This window comes from Canis aureus, chromosome 1 (assembly GCF_053574225.1).
Source record: "Canis aureus isolate CA01 chromosome 1, VMU_Caureus_v.1.0, whole genome shotgun sequence".
Taxonomy (NCBI): Eukaryota; Metazoa; Chordata; class Mammalia; order Carnivora; family Canidae; genus Canis; species Canis aureus.
The window spans coordinates 105,901,074-105,922,667 of record NC_135611.1 but is presented as its reverse complement, the minus strand read 5'-3'; the positions used below and the strand labels follow the sequence as shown (position 1 = coordinate 105,922,667).

The 21,594-nt window shown below is 41.4% G+C and overlaps 1 protein-coding gene across 8 annotated transcripts; it reads right to left on the bottom strand.

Moving 5' to 3' along the window:
- Positions 1–1,670: 1,670 nt before the first annotated feature.
- On the bottom strand, positions 1,671–15,485 carry LOC144280534 (uncharacterized). 8 transcript variants are annotated; one of them, XM_077842683.1, is made up of 6 exons: positions 15,250–15,485; positions 7,542–7,667; positions 6,535–6,575; positions 5,472–5,598; positions 5,100–5,192; positions 1,671–4,413 (listed from the first exon to the last, which is right to left on the bottom strand). In XM_077842683.1, exons 2-6 carry the CDS (start codon positions 7,576–7,578, stop codon positions 2,573–2,575), a joined length of 2,139 nt encoding a protein of 712 aa, XP_077698809.1. In that variant the 5' UTR covers positions 7,579–7,667; positions 15,250–15,485; the 3' UTR covers positions 1,671–2,572. The 8 variants fall into 8 exon arrangements, with proteins under 8 accessions (XP_077698809.1, XP_077698805.1, XP_077698816.1 ...); XM_077842679.1 differs by having other exon boundaries at positions 15,198–15,483; XM_077842690.1 differs by lacking the exon at positions 15,250–15,485 and adding an exon at positions 14,581–14,713.
- Between the last annotated feature and the right edge of the window lie 6,109 nt (positions 15,486–21,594).

Genomic DNA, 21,594 nt, shown 5'->3' with positions numbered 1-21,594 from the left:
TACAACAAACTCCAATCTGTTACACATCCTGGGAAATCAGAAAGCTAGTTACATCATCAAAGAAAAGTATACTTCACCTGAATGTCTCCAACCTAGGTTGGAGATGTCAAAGACCTTACTTTTGAGTTCCTCTTCAAACGGCAGAAGACAATTTTTGTGATCCCCCAACAAAGTGGAGACCCAGGTTCAAACAGGGCTAGTCACATTAATGTGTCCTCTTATCATGCTGCAGCAAAATCTCCCATATGCTTTTATGGCTCATATATCTTAGGGAAATCCCCAGTGTTTTAATTTCCACTATTTAATCTCTTAGCTTTGGGAGTAATGTCATGATTACATCTCAGAGGTGTAAATGCCAACTATTCTTCCAGTCTCCACTGTGGAGGCTTGGCAAGTCTGAGTACCCACCTAGATATATGTATTGGACCTGAAACTGAGACTGTCTCTACAGGTTTATATCCAAATTGCTAGGTGTTGTAGATGAATTATTTCCCTCCCTCCAAAATAAAAAAAGGTATGCTGACCTAACCTCTGATACCGCAGAACATGACTGTATTTGGAAAGAGAGTGGTAGATGGAGTTAAAGATGAAGCCCTACAGGAGTAGAGTGGGCCTGTACTCTAGTGACTGGTGTACTTATAAAGACGGGCACACAGGGGTAAAGCCATCATCACAGAGATTACAGGTATGCAGCTGCAAGGTAAGGAATAATAAAAATTGCCAGCAAGTCACCAGAACTAGAAGAGGCAAGGAAGGATTCCCCAACAGGCTTTTGAGGGAGCATGGCCCAGATGACACCTTGATTTTAGACTTTTAGCCTCTAGACCAGAGAAGACATTAAATTTCGGTTGTATTGAGCCACTCAGTTTATACTAGTTTGTTACGGCAGCCCTAGGAAGCTAACAAACTAGGTGATATGAGAAAGCAGGGACACCTGGGTGGCCCAGCAGTTGGGCGTCTGCCTTCAGCTCAGGGAGTGATCCTGGAGTCCCCGGATCGAGTTCCATGTCAGGCTCCCTGCATGGACTCTGCTTCTCCCTCTGCCTGTAGCCTGCTTTTCCCTCTGCCTGTGTCTCTGCCTCTCTCTGTGTCTTTCATGAATAAATAAAATCTTAAAAAGTTACTTAACTTTAAAAATATCTTTAAAAAAATAAGAGAAAGCAGTGGGAAGCATACCTGGCCATAGGTCTAAGCCACATTCCTCATTTGAGAAATACCACTACCAGACGTTTTCATTTCTTTGAAAATAGCAGCTGCTTCCAGTTTTTCAGAACCCAGGGACAGAAGACATGATTACTCATCATCCTCAATATTGTTTTTAAAAAGATTTTTAAGTAATCTCTACACCCAATGTGGGGCTCAAACTTAAAACTCCAAGATCAAGAGTTGCATGCTCAGGGCACCTGGGTGGCTCAACTGGTTAAGCGTCTGGCTTCAGCCCAGGTCATGATCCCAGCACCCTGGGATCAAGCCCCATATTGGGCTCCCTCCTCCGTGGGGAGCCTGCTTCTCTCTCTCACTCTGCTGCTCCTGCCTGCTCATGCTGTCTCTCAAATACATAAATAAACCTTAAAAAAAAAAAAGTTGCATGCTCCACTAATTGAGCTAGCCAGTTGCCCCAATTCTCAATAATTTTTAATGGATTTATTTTTCTTGAGTGACAACCAGGAGACATTTTTAAAAATTTTATTATTCCAAAGGGCTAAAACTATTACCAGATGCATTTATTTATACCAGTAAAGAGGGTTTTTTAAAAATTCTTGATCTTAAGTCTAATTACTTCCCTTGCAGTTTATATGATATAAACAAATTTACAATGTTGGCATTTCTTGACAGATACTACACATACAAATGAACAAAGATTTTGTGGTACACAACTGTCTTTCATGATCTTACGAAACCTGAAAACTGTTATATACATGTACTACAAAAATACTCAAAGCAAATATATTCATCTTGGACCATTCTTAATTTACTGCTTTGACTATCCAATATGTTCCAACATGAAACAAAGTGTCTTTTGGCATACCAAAGTTATTTGTTCTTCCTAACTGACTACTTCATGTTATTTTCTGTAAATAAATAGTAATGTGACAGGAATGAAATTTTTCTTATAATGTTTATATGTAAGCAACCTTTCCCAGCATCATTACACCACACTAATTCTCCTTAATAAGTGTTATCTGATGCACACTAAGTTTGGACTTCATGCCAGAGGCATCCCTTATCACAAGTCTTCCATCATCTATTTTCTTTGGCATGAAAGCTCATGTGTTTGGAAGGTATTCCAGGATTCACACCATTTGTGAGGCTTTTTTTTCTTCTCAGAGAAAACTTACAGGATAACCCATCAAAAATTGCACTCAGGTTTTATTTCTATGCAATATATAATGGATTTCACCTCTCAAGAAAAGATTTTGACTTTTCACCTTATTCATATGCCTTTCCCTAATGAAATGATGCTACACCAGCGACAGATAATTTCCCTATATTCACTGCATTTAAAAGATCTCTCTCCTGGATAAGTTCTCTGAAACTGACACCGACCAGAAGTATTCTAATTTTATTGCATTCATAGGATGTCTCTTGTATGAATTCTCTTGTATTCATCTGACATCTCACTGAAGTCTTTCCAGTGCTCACTGTGTTCCTGAGATTTCTTTCCGGTATGAATTTCCTCATGTGAAGTAAGAAAAAATTTGACAGAGAATGTTTTCCCACACTCATTACACTGATAAGGTTTCTGTCCCGAGTGACTTCTCTGATGGACACTGAGGTATGATTTCTCAAAAAAGGCTTTTCCACATTGAGTGCACTGATACGGTTTCTCTCCTGTGTGGCGTCTCTGATGTCTAATGAGCTGTGACTTCTGGTTGAAGATTTGACCACATGGAACACATCCATAGGGTTTCTCTCCTGTATGGCACCGTTGGTGGATAATAAGATGGCTTTTTTGGCGGAAAGCTTTTCCACATTCATTACATCCATGGGGCTTCTCTCCTGTGTGAATCAACTGATGTCTACTGAGCATTGCCATACTGCTAAAGGCTTTTTGGCATTCAAGACATACAAAGGGTTTCTCTCCTGTATGTGTTCTCTGATGGACAATGAGCATTGCCTTTCGTATGAAAGCTTTTCCACATTCACTGCATTCATAGGGTTTCTCTCCTGTGTGAGTTCGCTGATGGACAATGAGATGTGACTTGTCAATAAAAGCTTTTCCACATTCACTACATTTATAAGGCTTTTCTCCTGTATGGATTCTCTGATGTGTTATGAGAGATGACTTTTTATTAAAGGCTTTCCCACATTCCTTGCATTCATAAGGTTTCTCTCCTGTGTGAGTTCTTCGATGCACAATAAGCTGTGAATTGTCTATGAAAGCTTTCCCACATTCACTGCATTCATAAGGCTTTTCTCCCGTATGGATTCGCTGATGTGTTATGAAATGTGACTTTTTATTGAAGGCTTTCCCACATTCCTTGCATTCATAAGATTTTCTTCCTGTATGATTTCTCTGATGTACAATAAGTTGTGATGTGTGTACAAAAGCTTTTCCACACTCACTGCATTCATAAGGTTTCTCTCCTCTATGAATTCTTTGATGTGTTAGGAGATGTGAGTTTTTATTGAAGGCTTTCCCACATTCCTTGCATTCATACAACCTTTCTCCTGTATGAGTTCGCTGGTGAACAACAAGCTGAGACTTACTACAGAAGGTCTTCTCACATTCTCTACATCCATAGGGTCTATCTCCTGTATGAGTTCTTTGATGGATTATCAGGTTTGACTTCTGCATAAAACTTTTCCCACAATCAGTACACTCAAAAGGTTTCTCTCCTGTATGTGTTCTGTAGTGCAATCTGAGCTTTGTCTTCTCCCTGTAAGCTTTTCCACACTCTTTGCATTCAAAGGGTTTCTCACCTGTGTGAGTCCTGTGGTGGAGAATGAGGTGATACTTTGTTCTGAAAGATTTTGGACACTCAATACATCCATACGGTTTCTCTCCTGTATGAGTTCTCTGGTGTAGAGTGAGATGACATTTTGTACTGAAAGCTTTCTGACATTCAGGGCATCTGTACGGCTTCTCTCCTGTATGAGTTCTCTGGTGTATTATGAGCTTTGACTTATACCTGAAGGATTTTGGGCACTCACTACATTCATAAGGTTTCCCTTCTGTGTGGATTCTGTGATGTCTTTTAAGATTTTTCACCATGCTGAAAGTCTTCACACAGAAATTATGTTCACTGTACTGGGCCTGAGTATGGCAGGTTTCATGTAGAGTATGGAAAAATGATTTCCTGTGGCCGTTTAATTGATCAGAATTCATTTCTGCATAGTTTTTACGCTGAAATTTTGAATCCGACTTTTGTTTCAAACATTCTCCTCTTGAGAAACACTGAAGAGGTCTTTCTACAAATGGAACAAAGTTTTTGCTCAGAGAAAATAGTTTTCCCAATGCATTATTTTCATTACTTCTCTCCACACATTCATCCTTCTCAATATTTTCCTGATACCAACCCTAAACTTGCCACATTACTTCTAGGGGGAAAAAATTAGTGAATCCTACCATTATGAAACAGAGGGGGATGGAATCTCAAGTCACTATCCAAGGAGAATGGAGAGAGTGATACAGCAAGTGCACAAGATAAGTCAGAGGCATCCAGTAAAAGAAATAAATATTAAGCAATGAACTGAAGGACATGGGTGTCCTCAAACTTTTGAGGGAATCTATGAGTATCTGAAAGCATAACGGAAGAGCTATGTGAATATGGATAAGATATGGGGAAGGTGGGTTGTGTCTAACAAGCTGAAAAAGAACAACTAAGCCAAAAGAGAAAGACCAAATGAAATAGGCCAAGATCTGACCCAGAGTAGATAAAAGGAGGTCCATCTTCTACTTGGTGCCTACCAAATGAGTCATATATGGTAAAAGAATGAAGCACCATTCACTCTGATGACCTCTTTTCACCTGCTGTAAGTCACCTCTTAAGGTTCAGAGATGATGAGACAAAATATTAAAATAACGAGGGTCCCAATGCACCAATGATCAACTGTCACTTGGCTTCCACTAACTCCCACTGCACAGGTGTACTCACCTGGACTACACTGGCTTAAGAATTCTCTCTCTACCATTCCTTGTTCTCCTTCCTCCAAGTAGACCATTGCTTCTGGCCTAGTAGCTTGATAACCTGTCAAGAGATAATCACACAGAACTGAGCAATATTAGGGCCTATGATGAAGAATTCTGTTTCAGGGAATAGATATTAAATCTCAGCAAAACAGAAACTTTTCATTCAGAAAATGAAAGTAAATACCATCATTGTTTAGTCATAAAGAAAATAAGTTTTATAACCTATACAACTCCAAAATCAGTAAGAATACCAGAGTACCCATAAATTGTACCAATGGGGGAAAAAAACAGGCAATTAATGGGCTCATGCTGAGATATTTAGGAAAATTGTCTTTACCCAATGATATTAGGTTGCTATAATTTTCCAACATCACATCCCGGTAGAGGTTCCTCTGAACAGTATCTAGTAGCTGCCATTCTTCCCAGGTGAAATCCACAGACACATCACTGAATGACAACAAGCCCTGTAATAACATAATCCTTTTTAATCTGGAGTTACATAATGGAATAAAATATAGAAAATATATAGGATGTTATTCTGATTAGTTTTACTATAGAAATTTATAAACAAGTATTTCTCTATATCTAGTTTTGATTTATACTTTGTGAGCTAATTAATCCATTAAAACTATCCTTTCTGCATTGTTTTTTAAGATTTATTTATTTTTTAAAAAGATTTATTTATTTATTTATTTGAGAGAGAGCACACACATGCGAATGCAGGGGGAGTGGCGGGGGGGAGGGGGAGAGAAAGAGAGAGAGAGAGAATATCTCAAGCAGTCTCCTTGCTGAGCACAGAGCCTGATGTGGGGCTTGATCTCAAGACCCTGAGATCATGACCTAAGCTGAAATCAAGAGTTGGATGCCTAACTGACTGAGCCACTCAGGAGCACCTTTTTGCATTCTTCAGTCACTTCTTCACTCATTCACTCACCCAATGTAAAATGTTCAGACTTTACCTAAAAAGCATCTGCAACCCACATTAGGAGCATTTAATGTTACCTACTATTCACTGCAACAAAAAAGAAAGTAAACCATAGTTCTGACTTCAAGTAGCTTCTGCTCTTACAGAGCGGCAAGTATACTCTTTTACAGATTTTATACACAGCAAGACATTATGGTTTAACAAGGGTTACAAAGGAGTATACTCAAGTTCAAATATGGGCACAAGTGGGTAAGGACCTAATAGTTCTGAAGAAAAGGTCGAGCTGTCAGAGGTGCAGCATGTTTAGTGGTGTGTTCCACAGCAAGAGCTAGAAGACACTGGAGCTGTGGGTCTTACAGAGGGAGCAGGTGTTAAAAGTGTTAAATACCATGCTGAGTTCAAGGAACTGCAAGAAGTTCAGTGAGACAAAGGAGAACAAAGAGAACGGATGCCCTGGGTACAGGCAGCAACATACCTTGAAGCAAGTGTACACATTTCCTTCACACTTGGTAGACACTGCAGTGTTTTTCATATACAAAAGTATGTTATGCTCAGAACTGCCTCTTAGAAATTGACTATGCTATGTATTGAATCATGATACTCAAAAAAAGCAAACACAGAGCTCTTACTATGTGCTATATATTGTTCTAAACACTTTACATATGTTGATGCAATGATCTACACAATGACCCTTAGGTAAAAACTATTCTTCTCTTTGTAGATAAGAGAGATTTTTAAAGTTTTCTAGCTATGCCTTCTATATCTCCCACATTTCCTTAGGAAGATCACCATTCACTAGGTCCATACTCTGGAGGAAAACCCATCACAGATACGTCTTCACACTTAATGTCTGGGAAATATTTACTCAAAAAGTTCATGTACTTCCTCTTTATGTACAAAGTAAATCTTATAACATGTTTCTATTCTTTTGTGATGGTTTCCAGTACTACCACAGAAATGTCTGCAACTCAGCTCCTGGATCCTGCCACTTACGTGGCAATGTCCCAATTGTTAGCACCTTGCAACATGAGACATACAGATAAGATAAAACTCCTTTCCTGATTGGCTACTCCAGATAATTATTGTCTCCCAATCTAAACACATCTCTCCCAGCTGCAATATATCTATATACATCATTCACTTTGATTATATACATTTTCTAAATTGCTAACCATAGTTGTCACACAATGTTACACTGGTTTCACATGAACAATATAGTGATTCAACAAGTCTGTAGTTACGCTCTGCTCACCATAAGTGTAGCTACTGTCACAATACAACACTATTACAATATCATTGATTATATTTGCTATCCTGTATCTTTGATTCCCATGATTTATTCATTCTATAATTGGAAGCCTGTATCTTCTACTCCCCTTCACTCATTCTGCCCATCCCCTGAACCCCCTTACCAACTCTGACAACCATCAGACTGTATATACTTCTATAAACTTCTAGAAATCTGGGCAATAAACCACTCACCTGGGACTTGGTCATTTTCAGAATTCAGGTGTCTCATCAAGAGTATCCTCAGCAAGGATGAGTTTCTAGACTTGAGATCTACTTTTTTTCCTTTATAGAAAGTGCCTCATTCTAGTAAGCCAGAATCTATGGATTCAAAGAAAGATTTGTTTGAAGTGGAAATAATAATAAAAGCAGGTTCTTATACATGCAAGGAACTGTTTTAAGCATCTTCTTTTTTCACTTAACCCTCACAGTCCTAGAGGATTGACTCTAATTATTCCATTTTAGAGAAAACCAAGAAAGGAAAAGTCAGCACCTAGCTAACAGCCACACACTACCTGATGGACCATGGATTAAAACACAAACCCTCAACTGATAGAACCTCTGATTCCAGGGAAAATCACCAAATTATGAATTATCCTTTTATCTTAACCAACTAAAAAAAAGGGTGGGGGGAACATGTCTAAAACAATTGTTTTCACACAGAGACATCAGAGAAGGGAAATAGGAGAAGACCCTTGTGTGCCACAGTTCACTGCCTGGAGACTTTCTAGACCACAGCACAGGGAGGAGGAGGAGCCCAAAAAGAGTCTAGCAGTATTGCAGAGTTAACAATACAGAATTCAGAGTCAGAGAAAGCAAAGATGGCTAACACTTGCCAGGCAGTATACTAGAGAAGTGAGGGAAAACTCACTCTACAGATGCACAGAGGGTTCCTTTGAGTCTCCAGCTAAAGACCACTGACCTGTGAGGAAACCACCCAGGCCACTGGAAGGGAACAGGTGGACCAATACCTGGCGATCACACAAGATCAGGAATAGTTAGTGTTCCCACTAGCCTGTGTGGAAAGACCTTCTAATATGCCTGGTCTCATGATATGCAGAGGTCTCAGGAGAATATTACCTCAGGAATGGGGTCAAAATAATCCCAGACAAAAGACTCTTTTGACCCCACTAAATAAAGCTTAAAAGAAAGGCTTCAAAGAAACTGTTTCAGAGTAACTTGATTACATCCCAGAACTAACCTCAAAGGAAGTTAAAGGAATCAAAGAAAATCCTGCAAACGACAATGTAAAACTGACAATACATGACATCCAATAAGAGCAGACATGCAGAGAAGCAAGGAAATATAACCCATAACTAGGGGGGGAATCAAGCAAGAGAAACAGACAGAAATGGCCAAAGGGAGAGACCCAGTGGGCCAGCACACCAAAAATGCTTTATATATGCCCCATATATTCAACAAGTTAGAGATAAGCATAAGTGTGATGAAAAAAATAATAAAATGTTTAACAAATGCTATTGAGACAATAGGGCATTTGTGTTTATCTCATACCAAAATTAACATAAATAGATTATAAATGTAAGAATTGAAACTGTCAGGGTGCCTGGCTCACTCAGCCTATAGAGCACATGACTGTTGATCTCAGGGTTGAGAGTTCAAGCCCCACGTTGGGTGTAGAGATTACTTTAAAAAAGAGGAAACAGGGCAGCCCGGGTGGCTCAGTGGTTTAGCACTGCCTTCAGCTCAGGGCGTGATCCTGGAGTCATGGGATCGAGTCCCACTTCAGGCTCCCTGCATGGAGCCTGCTTCTCCCTCTGCCTGTGTCTCTGCCTCTCTCTCTCTCTCTCAATCTCTCTGATGAATAAAGAAAATCTTTTTTTTTTTTTTTTTAAAAAAGAGGAAACAGTGAAATTTCTAGAAGAAAGCACAGAAAAACTTCAAGTGACCTTGGATTAGGCAAAGATTTCTTGAACAGGGCACAAAATGCACAATAAAAGAAGTGATAAATTAGACCTCCTCAGTACTAAAAGTTTTTGATGCTCAAAAGACACTTATAAGATGAAGGATCAAGCCAGAGGCTAAAGTAAAATATTAACAAAATGCATACTTGACTAAAAGACTTCTACCTAAAAAATACAAAGAACTTTTCCAACTTTACAAAAGAGACAATCTAGTAAAAAAGGAACAAAAGACTTAGACACTTACCCCCAATAGTAGAGATGGCTAATGAACACACGAATAGCTGCTTTAGGTTACACAACAAAAGCAAATTAAAACCAAAATAAAATATTGCTACATACCTGTTAGAATGGTTTGGATTTATTTATATTTACATTTATTGACTGATTGATTGGCTGTAGGCCCAACTTGGGGCTTGAACTCACAACCCTGAGATTAAGAATCGCATGCTCCACCAACTGAGCCAGCCAGGCACCCCAGAATGGCTATAATTTAAAAGACTGAAAATACTAAATACTGACTAGGATATGAAGAAAAAGAACTCTCCTGCTGGTAAAAATACACATGGTACAGCCACTTAGACTTGTACATGAATACACACTGCAACTTTATTCAGAATATCCAAAACTGACCCCCCAAATACAAAATATCCATCAAGTGGGGAATGAACATATTACATACAGCATATCTGTACATTACTGCTCAGCAGTAGACAGGAATAAACTAATGATAAATGGAAAATCATAGATGAATCTGCAAAGTATTTTTCTAAGCAAAGTAGATGAATCTGAAAAGTATTTTTCTAAGCGAAAGAAGCCAAACACCAGCAACTGACAGAGTAGGCAGTTAGCTAGATATGAGCAGTCAACAAGTGATTTCCAACTATAAAAGGGCAGAGGCCAAGTTCCAAACACCTGGGAAAGACCCCAGGGGATATGCTTGTGTTCTTCCCTATAACCACTGCCCTACTGTAACCTCGAGCTTTATTATAATACATTTAAATTGGGGTTTTAGTCCCCTCCCCAGAGAATGGCTGCCTAAACAGTTTCGACAAACACCATTTAAGATAAAAAATTCCTCTGGTAGGCAGAATCTCTTACATGACTGGCTGCAACCTTAGTCAGAAACTGCCCCAGCTATGACCTATAACCTATCCAAACACAAAAAGAAAAAACAATCCTGACCTGGAGTGCAGCTGCCACCTCTGGGCCTGTCAGCTGTCCCATCTCAAGAATGTACTTTTGCTTGCTTAAGACTCTGGCTCTGAATTCTTTCTTGGCAGAGCTCAAGAGAAGCCAGGGAATGGGACTCCTGTTAACACAACTACTTACTGTGTAACTCAGTTTGTATGAGGTGTTAGAATACATATAATAGGGGCACCTAGATGACCTAGTCAGTTAAGGATCTGCCTTTGGCTCAGGTCATGATCCCGGGGTCCTGGGATTGAGCCCCTCATTAGGCTCCCTGATCAGTTGGGAGCGTGTTTCTCCCTCTCTTCCTCACTTGTGTTCTCTCACTTGCTCTGCTCTCTCTCTCAAATAAATAAATCTTAAAAAAAAAAAAAAAAGAAGAAGGACGATGCCTGGGTGGCTTAGCGGTTGAGCATCTGCCTTCAGCTCAGGGCGTGATCCCAGGATTCTGGGATTGAGTCTCACATTGGGCTCCCTGCGAGGAGCCTGCTTCTCCCTCTGCCTATGACTCTGTCTTCTCTCTGTGTCTCTCATGAATAAATAAATAAAATCTTTAAAAAAATAATAAAAAGAAAACCAAATATAGGAAGAATTTTATTCTAGGAATGCAAAGATAATAAGAGCCATTCAATGATCTGAACAGATGAAGAAAAGACATGTAAGAAAAAAACAGCCAATAAAAAAAAAAAAAAAAAAAAAAAAACAGCCACTGACAATTTAAAGATTTATTTATTTTAGAGGGGGGGAGGGAGACAGAATCCTTGAATAGGCTTCCTACTGAAAGCACACCTCAATATGGGGCTCAATCCTAGAACCGAGATCATGACCTGAACTGAAATCAAGATCTGTTGCTCAAATGACTGACACACCCAGGTGTCTCTCCACTGACAATTTTTTAAAAAATTACTAAACTAGAGATAGGGACCCTGGGTGGCTCAGCCAGTTAAGCATCTGACTTCAGCTCAGGTGATGATCTCAGGGTTCTGGGGATCGAGCCCTGCTTCACATTCCCTGCTCAGTGAAGAGTCTGCTTCTCCACCTCCCTCTGCCCCTTCCCCTGCTTGTGCTCTCTCGCTCGCTATCTCTTTCACAAATAAGTAAATAAAATCTTTTAAAAATTTAAAAAATAAACTAGAAATAGACAAGGAAGAGTATCTACAAAATAATCCACAGCATTTCTTTATTTTTATTTTTAAAAGATTTTTTTTTTACTTATTTATTCATGAGAGACAGAAGAGAGAGAGGCAGAGGGAGAAACAGGCCCCATGCAGGGAGCCCGATGTGGGACTCGATCCCAGGTCTCCAGGATCAGGCCCTGGGCTGCCCTCAAATAAATTCTTAGGGATCCCTGGGTGGCGCAGCGGTTTAGCGCCTGCCTTTGGCCCAGGGCGCAATCCTGGAGACCCGGGATCGAATCCCACGTCGGGCTCCTGGTGCATGGAGCCTGCTTCTCCCTCTGCCTATGTCTCTGCCTCTCTCTCTCTCTCTGTGACTATCATAAATAAAAAATTAAAAAAAAAATAAAATAAAAATAAATTCTTAAAAAAATAAGTAATTAAAAAAATATTATTATAGCAGAAGGATACAAATCATAACCCATCAAATTGAGAGAGACAATAGGGTACACAAGATCTGGGAGCCTCCCAAACCAGATGCTTCCATTGTCTTATCCCTTTGGAGTGAGCACACATTACTCATCCAGCATATCTACGAGTGACAATATGTAAGATACTGCCAACCACAGAAGCTCACCTGAGCTTCAATGTCTATAGTTTTTATTAGAATTTCATTAAGTAAGCATGACTGATCTAATATCCCTGGTTATGTGACTCAACCTACAGCACCTTTGCCATCTCAGAGTTTTGAGCTGGTTATCACCAGGCTCAAAGCCCAACCTTTTAATCATATGGTTGGTTTTTCTGGCATAAATAGCCTCACCCTGAGTCACCTCACTGGGATAACTAGCTACAAGACCCACCATAAATAACAAAGACACTCCTGTACTCAAGACATTCCAACAATTTAGAGGCTACTTCCCAGGAACTGGGAACAAAGGCCAGTCAAATTATTTATTACAAAATAACTAGCATTCCAAATATGTGACTATTCTCTAAAATGAGTAAAGACAAACTTCTCAGTTTTAAAATTGGCCTCTGTAATATATAAAGATGGTGAATCACTATGTTGTACACCTGAAACCAATGTAACATTGTGTATCCACTATACTGCAATTTAAAATTAAAGTAAATTAAAAAATGGCCAATGAATATATAAAAATGTGATCAACCATGTTAGTAATGAGAACAGTGCATATGGAGACCACAATGAGATGACGTTTAAACCCAAAAGATGGTCAAACAGCAAGACTGAAAATACTAGTATTGGAAAGCTTATGAATCAACAGGCAGTTTTATAGATTGCTGATGACAGAGTAAGGTGGTACAAAAGCAATTTGGCTTTTCCTTCTAGATAAAAATCTACTTTATGTCAAAAATTATACTTCGAGGTATATACCCTAGACTAGACAAAATGCAAAATGTCACAATGACTAGAAGATGTATAAGACTTTACAGAACTTCACTTCTTGTAACAGCTCAAATGCAGAAACAAATGTCCAACAGTATGAGAATGGATGCATGAACTATGTTGCATTTATGTAATGAAATTCATATTAATGAACCAAACCTACATGCAAGATGGATGAATCACGGACTTGTACTGAATGAAGAGCAAGCCTCAGAAGACCATATTATAATATCCTTATTATAAACTTACAAACTGGAAAAACTAAAGAGTGTACTCATTATGGTAAGAGTATATCCATATACATGTGATAAAATTATACCAGTCAAGGGAATAATACATTACTAATTTGTGAACAGTAGTTGTAAAGTTTGGGAGGGTTACACGGAGGGACTAGGAAGACAGAACAAGGATAGAGCCTTTTCCATTTTCAAACAAATATGACTTTTAGTAAACAAAACTATAAAGAAAAGCTGAGACTAATCACTTTTTCTAAATCAGGGTATCATATGAGAAAATAAAAGGATGATATACTCATTGTTGCTAAAGATGGAGAAAAAACCTGGCACACTGTGCACATAAACATTAGATAATGGAACATTATTGGGGCGTTTGGTGAAACTAAACCAAAACCTTTAAAATATGCATTTAATCTGGCCAACTTTTATCCATTAAAAAAGGAAAAATATCCATAAAATATAATTCAGTTTAAAAATACATTTCAAAACATTACAGAACTTAAAGTGACTTTTATCTGCTTTTATTGATAAGTATATAATGATAGTGATGAAAAAACTGAAAACTCCATTTAATATCAAATGTAAATACATATAAATAATGTATATATGTATGTATATGTTTATATATATAAAGTTAACAATTGTTTCTCCCATTAAGAAAGTATACATTCAAATAATAATAGCTACCTTCTGCCAAGTACCTACCTATCATGGATATAATATTTATGTCCATAAATAAATAAATAAATAAATAAAGGACATTCCAACTCTAGTGTTGGACTAGTGTTTAGGGGTGCCAGGCTGGTTCAGTTGGTAGAGGATGTGACCTTGATCTCAGAATCATGAGTTCAAGCCCCGCCTTGGGTGTGGAATCTACTGAAAAATTTTTTTTGCAAACCTATGTGTATTGTGTATTTGGGAATAAAGGCCTTTGGGAGGTAACTGGGTTTAGATGAGGTCCTGAAGGTAGGGCCCTCAGCAGTATCTATGAGGTAGATACCAAACTAATTGGGAAAACTGAGAATTACAGAACTTAGTACTTTACACCAAGTCACACATATGTAGCACAACAGACATAAAAAGCTAGGACTAGCTTTGTGCAGTAACAGTGTCATAGCAAATGGGCTTTATCCAAAGCACGATTATTACTAACTGAAAAAGCTAGAACTAGTATGATTTCATGCGTGTGCAAACGTGTGAACACTGGCTAACACACACACAGACATTCTAAGTATTTATGATACGATTTTAACACTTCATGGATGTACTGATGGCACGTATACAGGCGATCATTTTGCTATTCTCTCAACTTTCTGTATGCTTAAAATTCAGCTTTTACAAAAAGCAGGGAAATACAGGCACCTGCATGGCTCAGTTTTTGGCCGTCTGCCTTTAGCTCAGGTCGTGATCCTTCAGTACTAGGATCCAGTCCCGCATCAGGCTCCCCGCATGATGCCTGCTTCTCCCTCTGCCTATGTCTCTCTGCCCCTGTGTCTCTCTCGTGAAGAAATAAGATCTTTTTTTAAAAAGCCGGGAAATATGACACCCCAATATACACACCCAAACATCTCCCTGCAGCTCCTCCGGTTCCAACCCCACGCACCTCTCCCGCGAACACTGGGCTGCTCCCTACCCTTGCACTACGCTCTAGCATCCATTCACAACCCCCCAGACACCTATTTTCACAGGGATTACGGACCCTTCAGATGCCCAAACCCGAATCCCAGAAACCCCAGATGCCTAACCCCCAATCCTTGCCTCACCGACCAGACCCCGACTGGCCCCTCGGTCAGCGGCTCTCCCAATGCCTCTGTCTACGGCCTGGGGCGCGACCCGGAGCCCACCTGTCGCTGTCAGTAGGAAGAGTCTCTTGTCCTAAACACTGATGCCACCCCAAGCTTCTGCCAAGGCCCCCAACCACACCGAAGCCGCCTGAAACAATCATCCCATCCCCTAAGAATATCCAGCACAAACCGAACCTCAAGTCCCGGGATTTCCACTTGCGCAACTCTAAAAGCCGCTCGTACAAACCTAACGTAACTTCCACCGCCAACCTGTGACCTTACGCCGTGGGAACCCAAGCTTCGGTACGCCACTTCCGCTTCCGTTCACCTGGTTCGCTGACCCCTGTAGCCGATTCAGTGGTTCTTTGGAGTGAGTGATCAACACACAAACCCTCATTCTGACGCTGGTTAGAATTATCGCGGGGCTACGCCACCGCACTGATTTCGTAACGTTGCGGTGGGAGCCGCCATTGTGAACTGTGTGCCGCCATCTTGGATCATGGGCCGTACGGGGAGCGAAGTGGCCACCCTAGGCGACCGGAGTCGGCCAGCCAGAACTGAAAGGTGCAAATCCAGCTCATCCTTTCTCTTCAAGACTTCTCAACTCCGGTTCTTCCACCTCGGCAGCGACCGTCAGTGCTATGGTGCATGCTTAGTAGGACTTCAGCGCTCTCGCCTACTGAGCTGACCAGAGCGCTAAGCCAATCACAGACCAGGCCTGAGACGGAAATGGTTGAGCCCGCTGTCTCGTCGCCCTTAGGAAGCCACTCGGAGGGCGCGGCCATATTGGGAAAGTCTGGGTCCGTACAGCGAAGGGCGGACCTGGGGCAGGGAACTGGGGGTGGCGAGGATGCCGGTGGCACATTTGAGAAATCCAGCGTTAGGAGACTAGAATTGGATTTGAAGGAGCAGAGGCGTCATCAGGAGAGTTCTCTGGACGTGTGCTTCATAATCGAAACGGCTGTGGACCAGACGCTGACAAACGCGATCCACGCCAAAAGAATTAGTCTTGTATCCCGTATCCCAAGATAAACTGGGGGACATTACAGAAGGATCCTGTGTATCCTCGTTAGTCACAGCCCGTCCGGTCATTTGTTTTTGTGAATATTGTGTAAGTAATGATCCTAGCTGCATTATTTTTTAAAATTTTGTTCATTTATTCATAAGAGACACAGAGAGGCAGAGACACAGGCTCCATGCTGGAAGCCCGACGTGAGACTCATCCGGTATCCCCAGGATCAGGCCCTGGGCCGAAGGAAGACGCTCAACCGCTAAGCGGTCCCCCTAGTTTGCATTATTTAATCATTTTCCCCACTGGTTGGTTGTACCACCTCTATCCTAAGTCAAGTGTCCGCTCTCTGCATGGCTCTGATTTCCGACGTTCTGTACCACTGGTCTCTTGCTTATCTTGTGCTGGCACTATGTTTTAGCAATGGGAGCTTTCTAAGTCTTACAGTCCTATTAAAGCAAGGCCTCCTGCCATATATATATATATATATATTTTTTTTTTTTTTCTACAAGCCTCTCTTTGTTCTTTAGCCCCCACCCCTTATGTTTAGGGCCCTTATATTTAATTTTTTAAAGATTTTATTTATTCATTCATGAGATAGGCAGAGACATAGGCAGAGGGAGAAGCAGTCTCCTCATGGGGAGCTTGATGCAGGACTCCATCCCAGGACTCGGATCAGGACCCGAGCCAAAGGCAGATGTTCAACTTCTGAGCCACCCAAGTACCCCGCTGCATCCAATTTAATAGTCACCCTAATAAACTAAAAATTCTGATTCCCCAAATTATTTCTATCCAACTTTATTTCCATGCTTCTCTCAATTATTTCAAAGAAAAATACCACAAAGCATCAAAATATTAACACTTATGCAGTACTATATTTATTTGATTGCTTTCTACATGAAGCTGAAAGCCACTACATGACTAAGATGTATATAATGACAGTATTGTTTGAATATCATGAGAGACTCCACATACTAAGGGGAAAGAGTGTCCCACACAGTAAAGAAAGCATCGAACCCTAAAGAATAGAGCTCAGAGATTTGGGTTAGAGTCTAGGACTAGTCAGATCTATCTGCAAATCTGTTTGACTATCAGCTGTATCTCCTTATTTTGTGATCTAATTGTGTCTCCCTTCTCACATTTCTCTTCCAGCCCTGTCACAGGACCCACTGGCTCATCTGTCCTAGGGAGACTTCTGTAGAGTAACAACACAGGCTCCATAAAGAGCTGTGAGGATCACAGACAGTATTGCTGAGCTCTTGTAAAACCCTCTCACGCTAGCCTCAGTCAACACCACGGCCCTCCTCTCATCCAGTAGTGAGAACACTACTGGGATCAGAGACTCCAGAATATGAGACAGAGTAACACAGCCAAGTCATGAGTCAGATTGGATCTGGGTGAATTAGTGTTTCCTTCTGGAAAGTTGACACATGCTTCTGATATATCACATCCCAGCAACTCCCAGCCCTGCTCCAGGATCAAAATGAAATGTGCGATATAACCTATGCTTTGTGAGACCAGGAAAGTAAGGATGATAAGGAATAAGTAAAAAATCACTGGGTATTGACACTGTACCAGCCAGTGCTCTCAGGGTTTTAAATGAAGTGATTTCATTCAACCTCCAATAACCCAATTAACTAATTATTATTCTCATTTGGCAGATAACAACAATGAAACCCAGAGAGTACAAATGTCTTGCTTAAAGTTACAAAACTAGTTAGTGGCAGATGTGGGAATTGACCCCTTCAATCCATGTCCTAGGATCCTGTCATCCACTTTGTTTTGCCATGAACGAAAAGTTCCTGCAACAGAACCCAAAATGTGCCATTAGGTTTACTTTTTCTCCCAGGTGCTTGTGCTTTGTGGGGTTTCTTTTTCTTTCTTTTTTTTTTTTTTCCTAAAGATTTTACTTATTCATGAGAGACACACAGAGAGAGGCAAAGATAACAGGCAGAGGGAGAAGCAGGCTCCCTGAAGGGAGCCCAATGTGGGACTTGATCCCTGGACCCGGGATTACGCCCTGAGCTGAAGGCAGATAACCGCTGGGCCACCCAGGTGTCCCTGTGGGGTTTCTTTATGAAAAAAAAAATTTTAATGCAAGTAGGAGTGAAAGGGAAAAATTCAATTAATATATGTGCCCTAAAGGCAACATCAGTCAAATATAAATATGAAAATTAAAATAAATGGAACTGTGAGGGACAAGTTCATTGCTCATGACTTAGGCACAGTCAGAGTTGCGAGTTGGAGCCAGTGAAGTTTGAGAAAGCTCCTGGCTTCAAGAGCTCTGGAAATAATCCTTGGGTCTGATTTAGAGATGACCGATGAGGAAGAATGGAATTGGAAGAACCTAGGGCAGCCTGGGTGGCTCAGCAGTTTGGTACCGCCTTTGGCTCAGGGTGTGATCCCGGGGACCCGGGATCAAGTCCCATGTTGGGCTCCCTGCATGGAGCCTGCTTCTCCCTCTGCCTCTCTCTCTCGAATAAATAAAATCTTTTTTTAAAAAAAGGAAGAACCTATTCACATCAAGGGGAACATAGTGAGATATGAGAGGAAAAGCGCATAGGAAGATAGAAATACAAATCAAGGAAAAGTGATATTAGAAGAGCTACCAATTTCTATATTTCTAACCCGCTTGCCAACAAGTGGCTCACAGTCCATTCAGAGAAAATACCAACAGGTACAGTTTTGTGATGACCTTCTGTATGTCCGGCTTTAGGGCCCTCAGGTAAATTTACACTGAATGTTCAGTGTCAAAGAATATTCTTATCCTATTTTACATGGATAGAAAATAAGACAGAATTTAACTTTGCCAAGGTCCCTCAATCCCAGTAATTGGTGAGCAAGGTCTGATGACCTGAGATACATACTGTTTCATTATTTGTAAATATTTGGGAGAAGATTAATTTACTGGAACACTGTAAAAGCAGGTGTCTAGATATCCATGTCTAGATTCAGACTATCTCTGTGCTACACACACACACACACACACACACACACACACACACACGTCATTCAGATCCATCCCCCAAACCTCCAAAACAACAACACAAGATGAAATTGGGAGGTCAGTATGGAGTCATACTGAGATGGGATGAATTTGATGACAAGCTGCCAGTTGTGTGTCTATCTTGCTGCAAAGTACTGGCTCGAGAATCAAGTAGAGGGAGCAATGACTACTACTTGCTAGAGATTTCCTGTGTGCAGGCAATGCCACACTCTTTAACATTCAGTCACCCTACTTAGTGTGAGGAGTGACAGTGTTCCTACCTCTGGCTCACAGGTTAAGAAGCTGAGACACACTGTCAGGGGCTCCCAATCCCTCAGTTTGTAGGAGGCAGAGTCAGGAATTTAAAAATATCTGTTCTGGCCCCAAAGGCTGGACTCTTACTCAGTATTGCTTTTAAATGGTGCCTTTTGGGGGCACAAGGGTGGCTCAGTTTGAGTGTCTGCCTTTGGCTAAGGTCGTGATCCTGAGGTCCTGGGATTGAGTCCCACATCAGGCTCCCTGTGCCTGCTTCTCCCTCTGCCTATGTCTCTGCCTCTCTCTCTGTGTGTCTCTCATGAATAAATTTTTTAATGAAATAAAAAAATAAATGGTGCCTTTCAGTGATGAAGAAAAGCATATACTATCACAAATCCCAGCAGGACCCACAACCATCCATTTCTCCAGCTTCATTCCAAATCCTGAAATCTGTCTGTGAGGACTATCATGGAGTAGCTTGAGTCTCTGTATGTATGTGTAGAGAACAGGGGCCACGACTAGAGTCTGAACGTTTACCCTGAAATCTTGACATCAAACTTATCAACTGCTCGGAGTCCAGTTCTCAGTGGTCTGAGCCAATGAAACACCTCGTCTGCACTCTTATGGGGATAAAGGGAGGACTACAATCGTCTCCTCTCTGGCTGGCTTTGGCTTCAGCAATGGCCAGCCCCCATCCAGCTTCATACCCATGACCATCCCCTGCCTGCTGTGGGGTCTCCACTGTTATGCTCCCCAATTACTCCATCAGCCCAGAAAGGAGTCCAGAGCTGAGGTAAAGCTGCACTGAGACCCCGAAGGGGAAACCTCTGTTCTGTCCAGTTCTGCACCTGCCCTCTCCCTTTGAACACTCCCCCCTCCAACAAACTTTATGAGTCATAATGAAACACTCACCAGGACTGCTAGTGAAACTGGCAGCAAGTCTGTGGCCACCAAAATATATGTTAAGTAGAACCAAAGCAGTTACATGTCATAAGATTCCCTGAGTTCACCTCCCTCGATGGGCTGCAATTACCCTGCCACCCACAAGGTGTTGACACCTTCTGCAAAGGGACTGTGGTGCTGTTAATGGTAGTCCCAAGACAAGTCAGCATCAGCAGTTCCTGGGGGTTACTAAGACACAAACTAATTAGCAGGTGCAGCTGTAGGAAACTTTGCTGAGTTGACCCAGTGAACCCTGTGTCTAAGGGAGCACAGGACACACAGATCTGTGCTGAGAAAGGTCCTACTGGGGTCTGCAAAGTGAATCTTAATCTCCAAGTTCCGCTCCCACTCAAGGGTCATGGTGTTGAGATGTGTCACATTCACAGTAGACACTAAGTTTTGATGTTTCATTGTTAAGGGTGTGATCTTTGTTGATGTCTGAGTCATCCAGACAAATGCTATCCTAACCTTCTTGCAGGAGCCCTGGCCCTTGCTGCCTGTCCCACACCCCTCTCAGGCCATTTCCAAATTTGTCTTCTTGAATTGTCCAGGGGCCAAGGTAGCACAGTAAACAAGTGACTCCACTTGCCTTTTTTTTTTTTTTTAAAGCTTCTGTCTTTTTTTTTTTTTTTTTTTTATGATAGTCACACAGAGAGAGAGAGAGAGGCAGAGACACAGGCAGAGGGAGAAGCAGGCTCCATGCACCGGGAGCCCGATGTGGGATTCCATCCCGGGTCTCCAGGATCGCGCCCTGGGCCAAAGGCAGGCGCGCTAAACCGCTGCGCCACCCAGGGATCCCCCCCCCCTTTTTTTTTTTTTAAGATTTTAAAATGTATTCATTGAGAGTGAGTGAGAAGGGGGAGGGGCAGAGGAAGAGGGAGGAGCAAACATCATGCTGAGTAGGATGCTGGACATGGGGCTTGGTCCCAGGACCCCAGCACCATGACCTGAGCCGAAGGCAGACACCCAACTGACTGAGACACCCAGGCAGCCCTCCACTTGGCATTTCTGAAGGTGCTTCCACCCTAATCCTTGAATCCCTGCTATGAGTAATAATGCCATTCACACGGTCCCACTTCCTTTCCTTCCATTGCCCAGGATTAACTGCAGATTTTTCTTTTTTTAAATTAAAGATTTATTTATTTATTCATGATAGACATAGACAGAGAGAGAGAGGCAGAGACACAGGAGGAGGGAGAAGCAGGCTCCATGCAGGGAGCCCGACGCGGGGCTCAATCCGGGGACTCCAGGATCGCGCCGTGGACCAACAAGCGCTAAACCGCTGAGCCACCCAGGGATCCCCCCTAACTGCAGGTTTTTCTTGATGTTTCTTTTTATACTTTATGTGTACTTGCTCTTCCACTGATAAGTCAGTTTAGATATTTACCTCCCTCCCTAAA

Coding starts and splice junctions, on each gene's coding strand:
- LOC144280534 (XM_077842683.1), bottom strand. CDS start 7,578: ATGAGACACCTGAATTCTGAAAATGACCAAGTCCCAG. Junction 6,576..7,541: donor TGAAAATGACCAAGTCCCAG/GTGAGTGGTTTA, acceptor AAAACACTGCAG/TGTCTACCAAGTGTGAAGGA. Junction 5,599..6,534: donor ATGTGTACACTTGCTTCAAG/GTATGTTGCTGC, acceptor ATGTTATTACAG/GGCTTGTTGTCATTCAGTGA.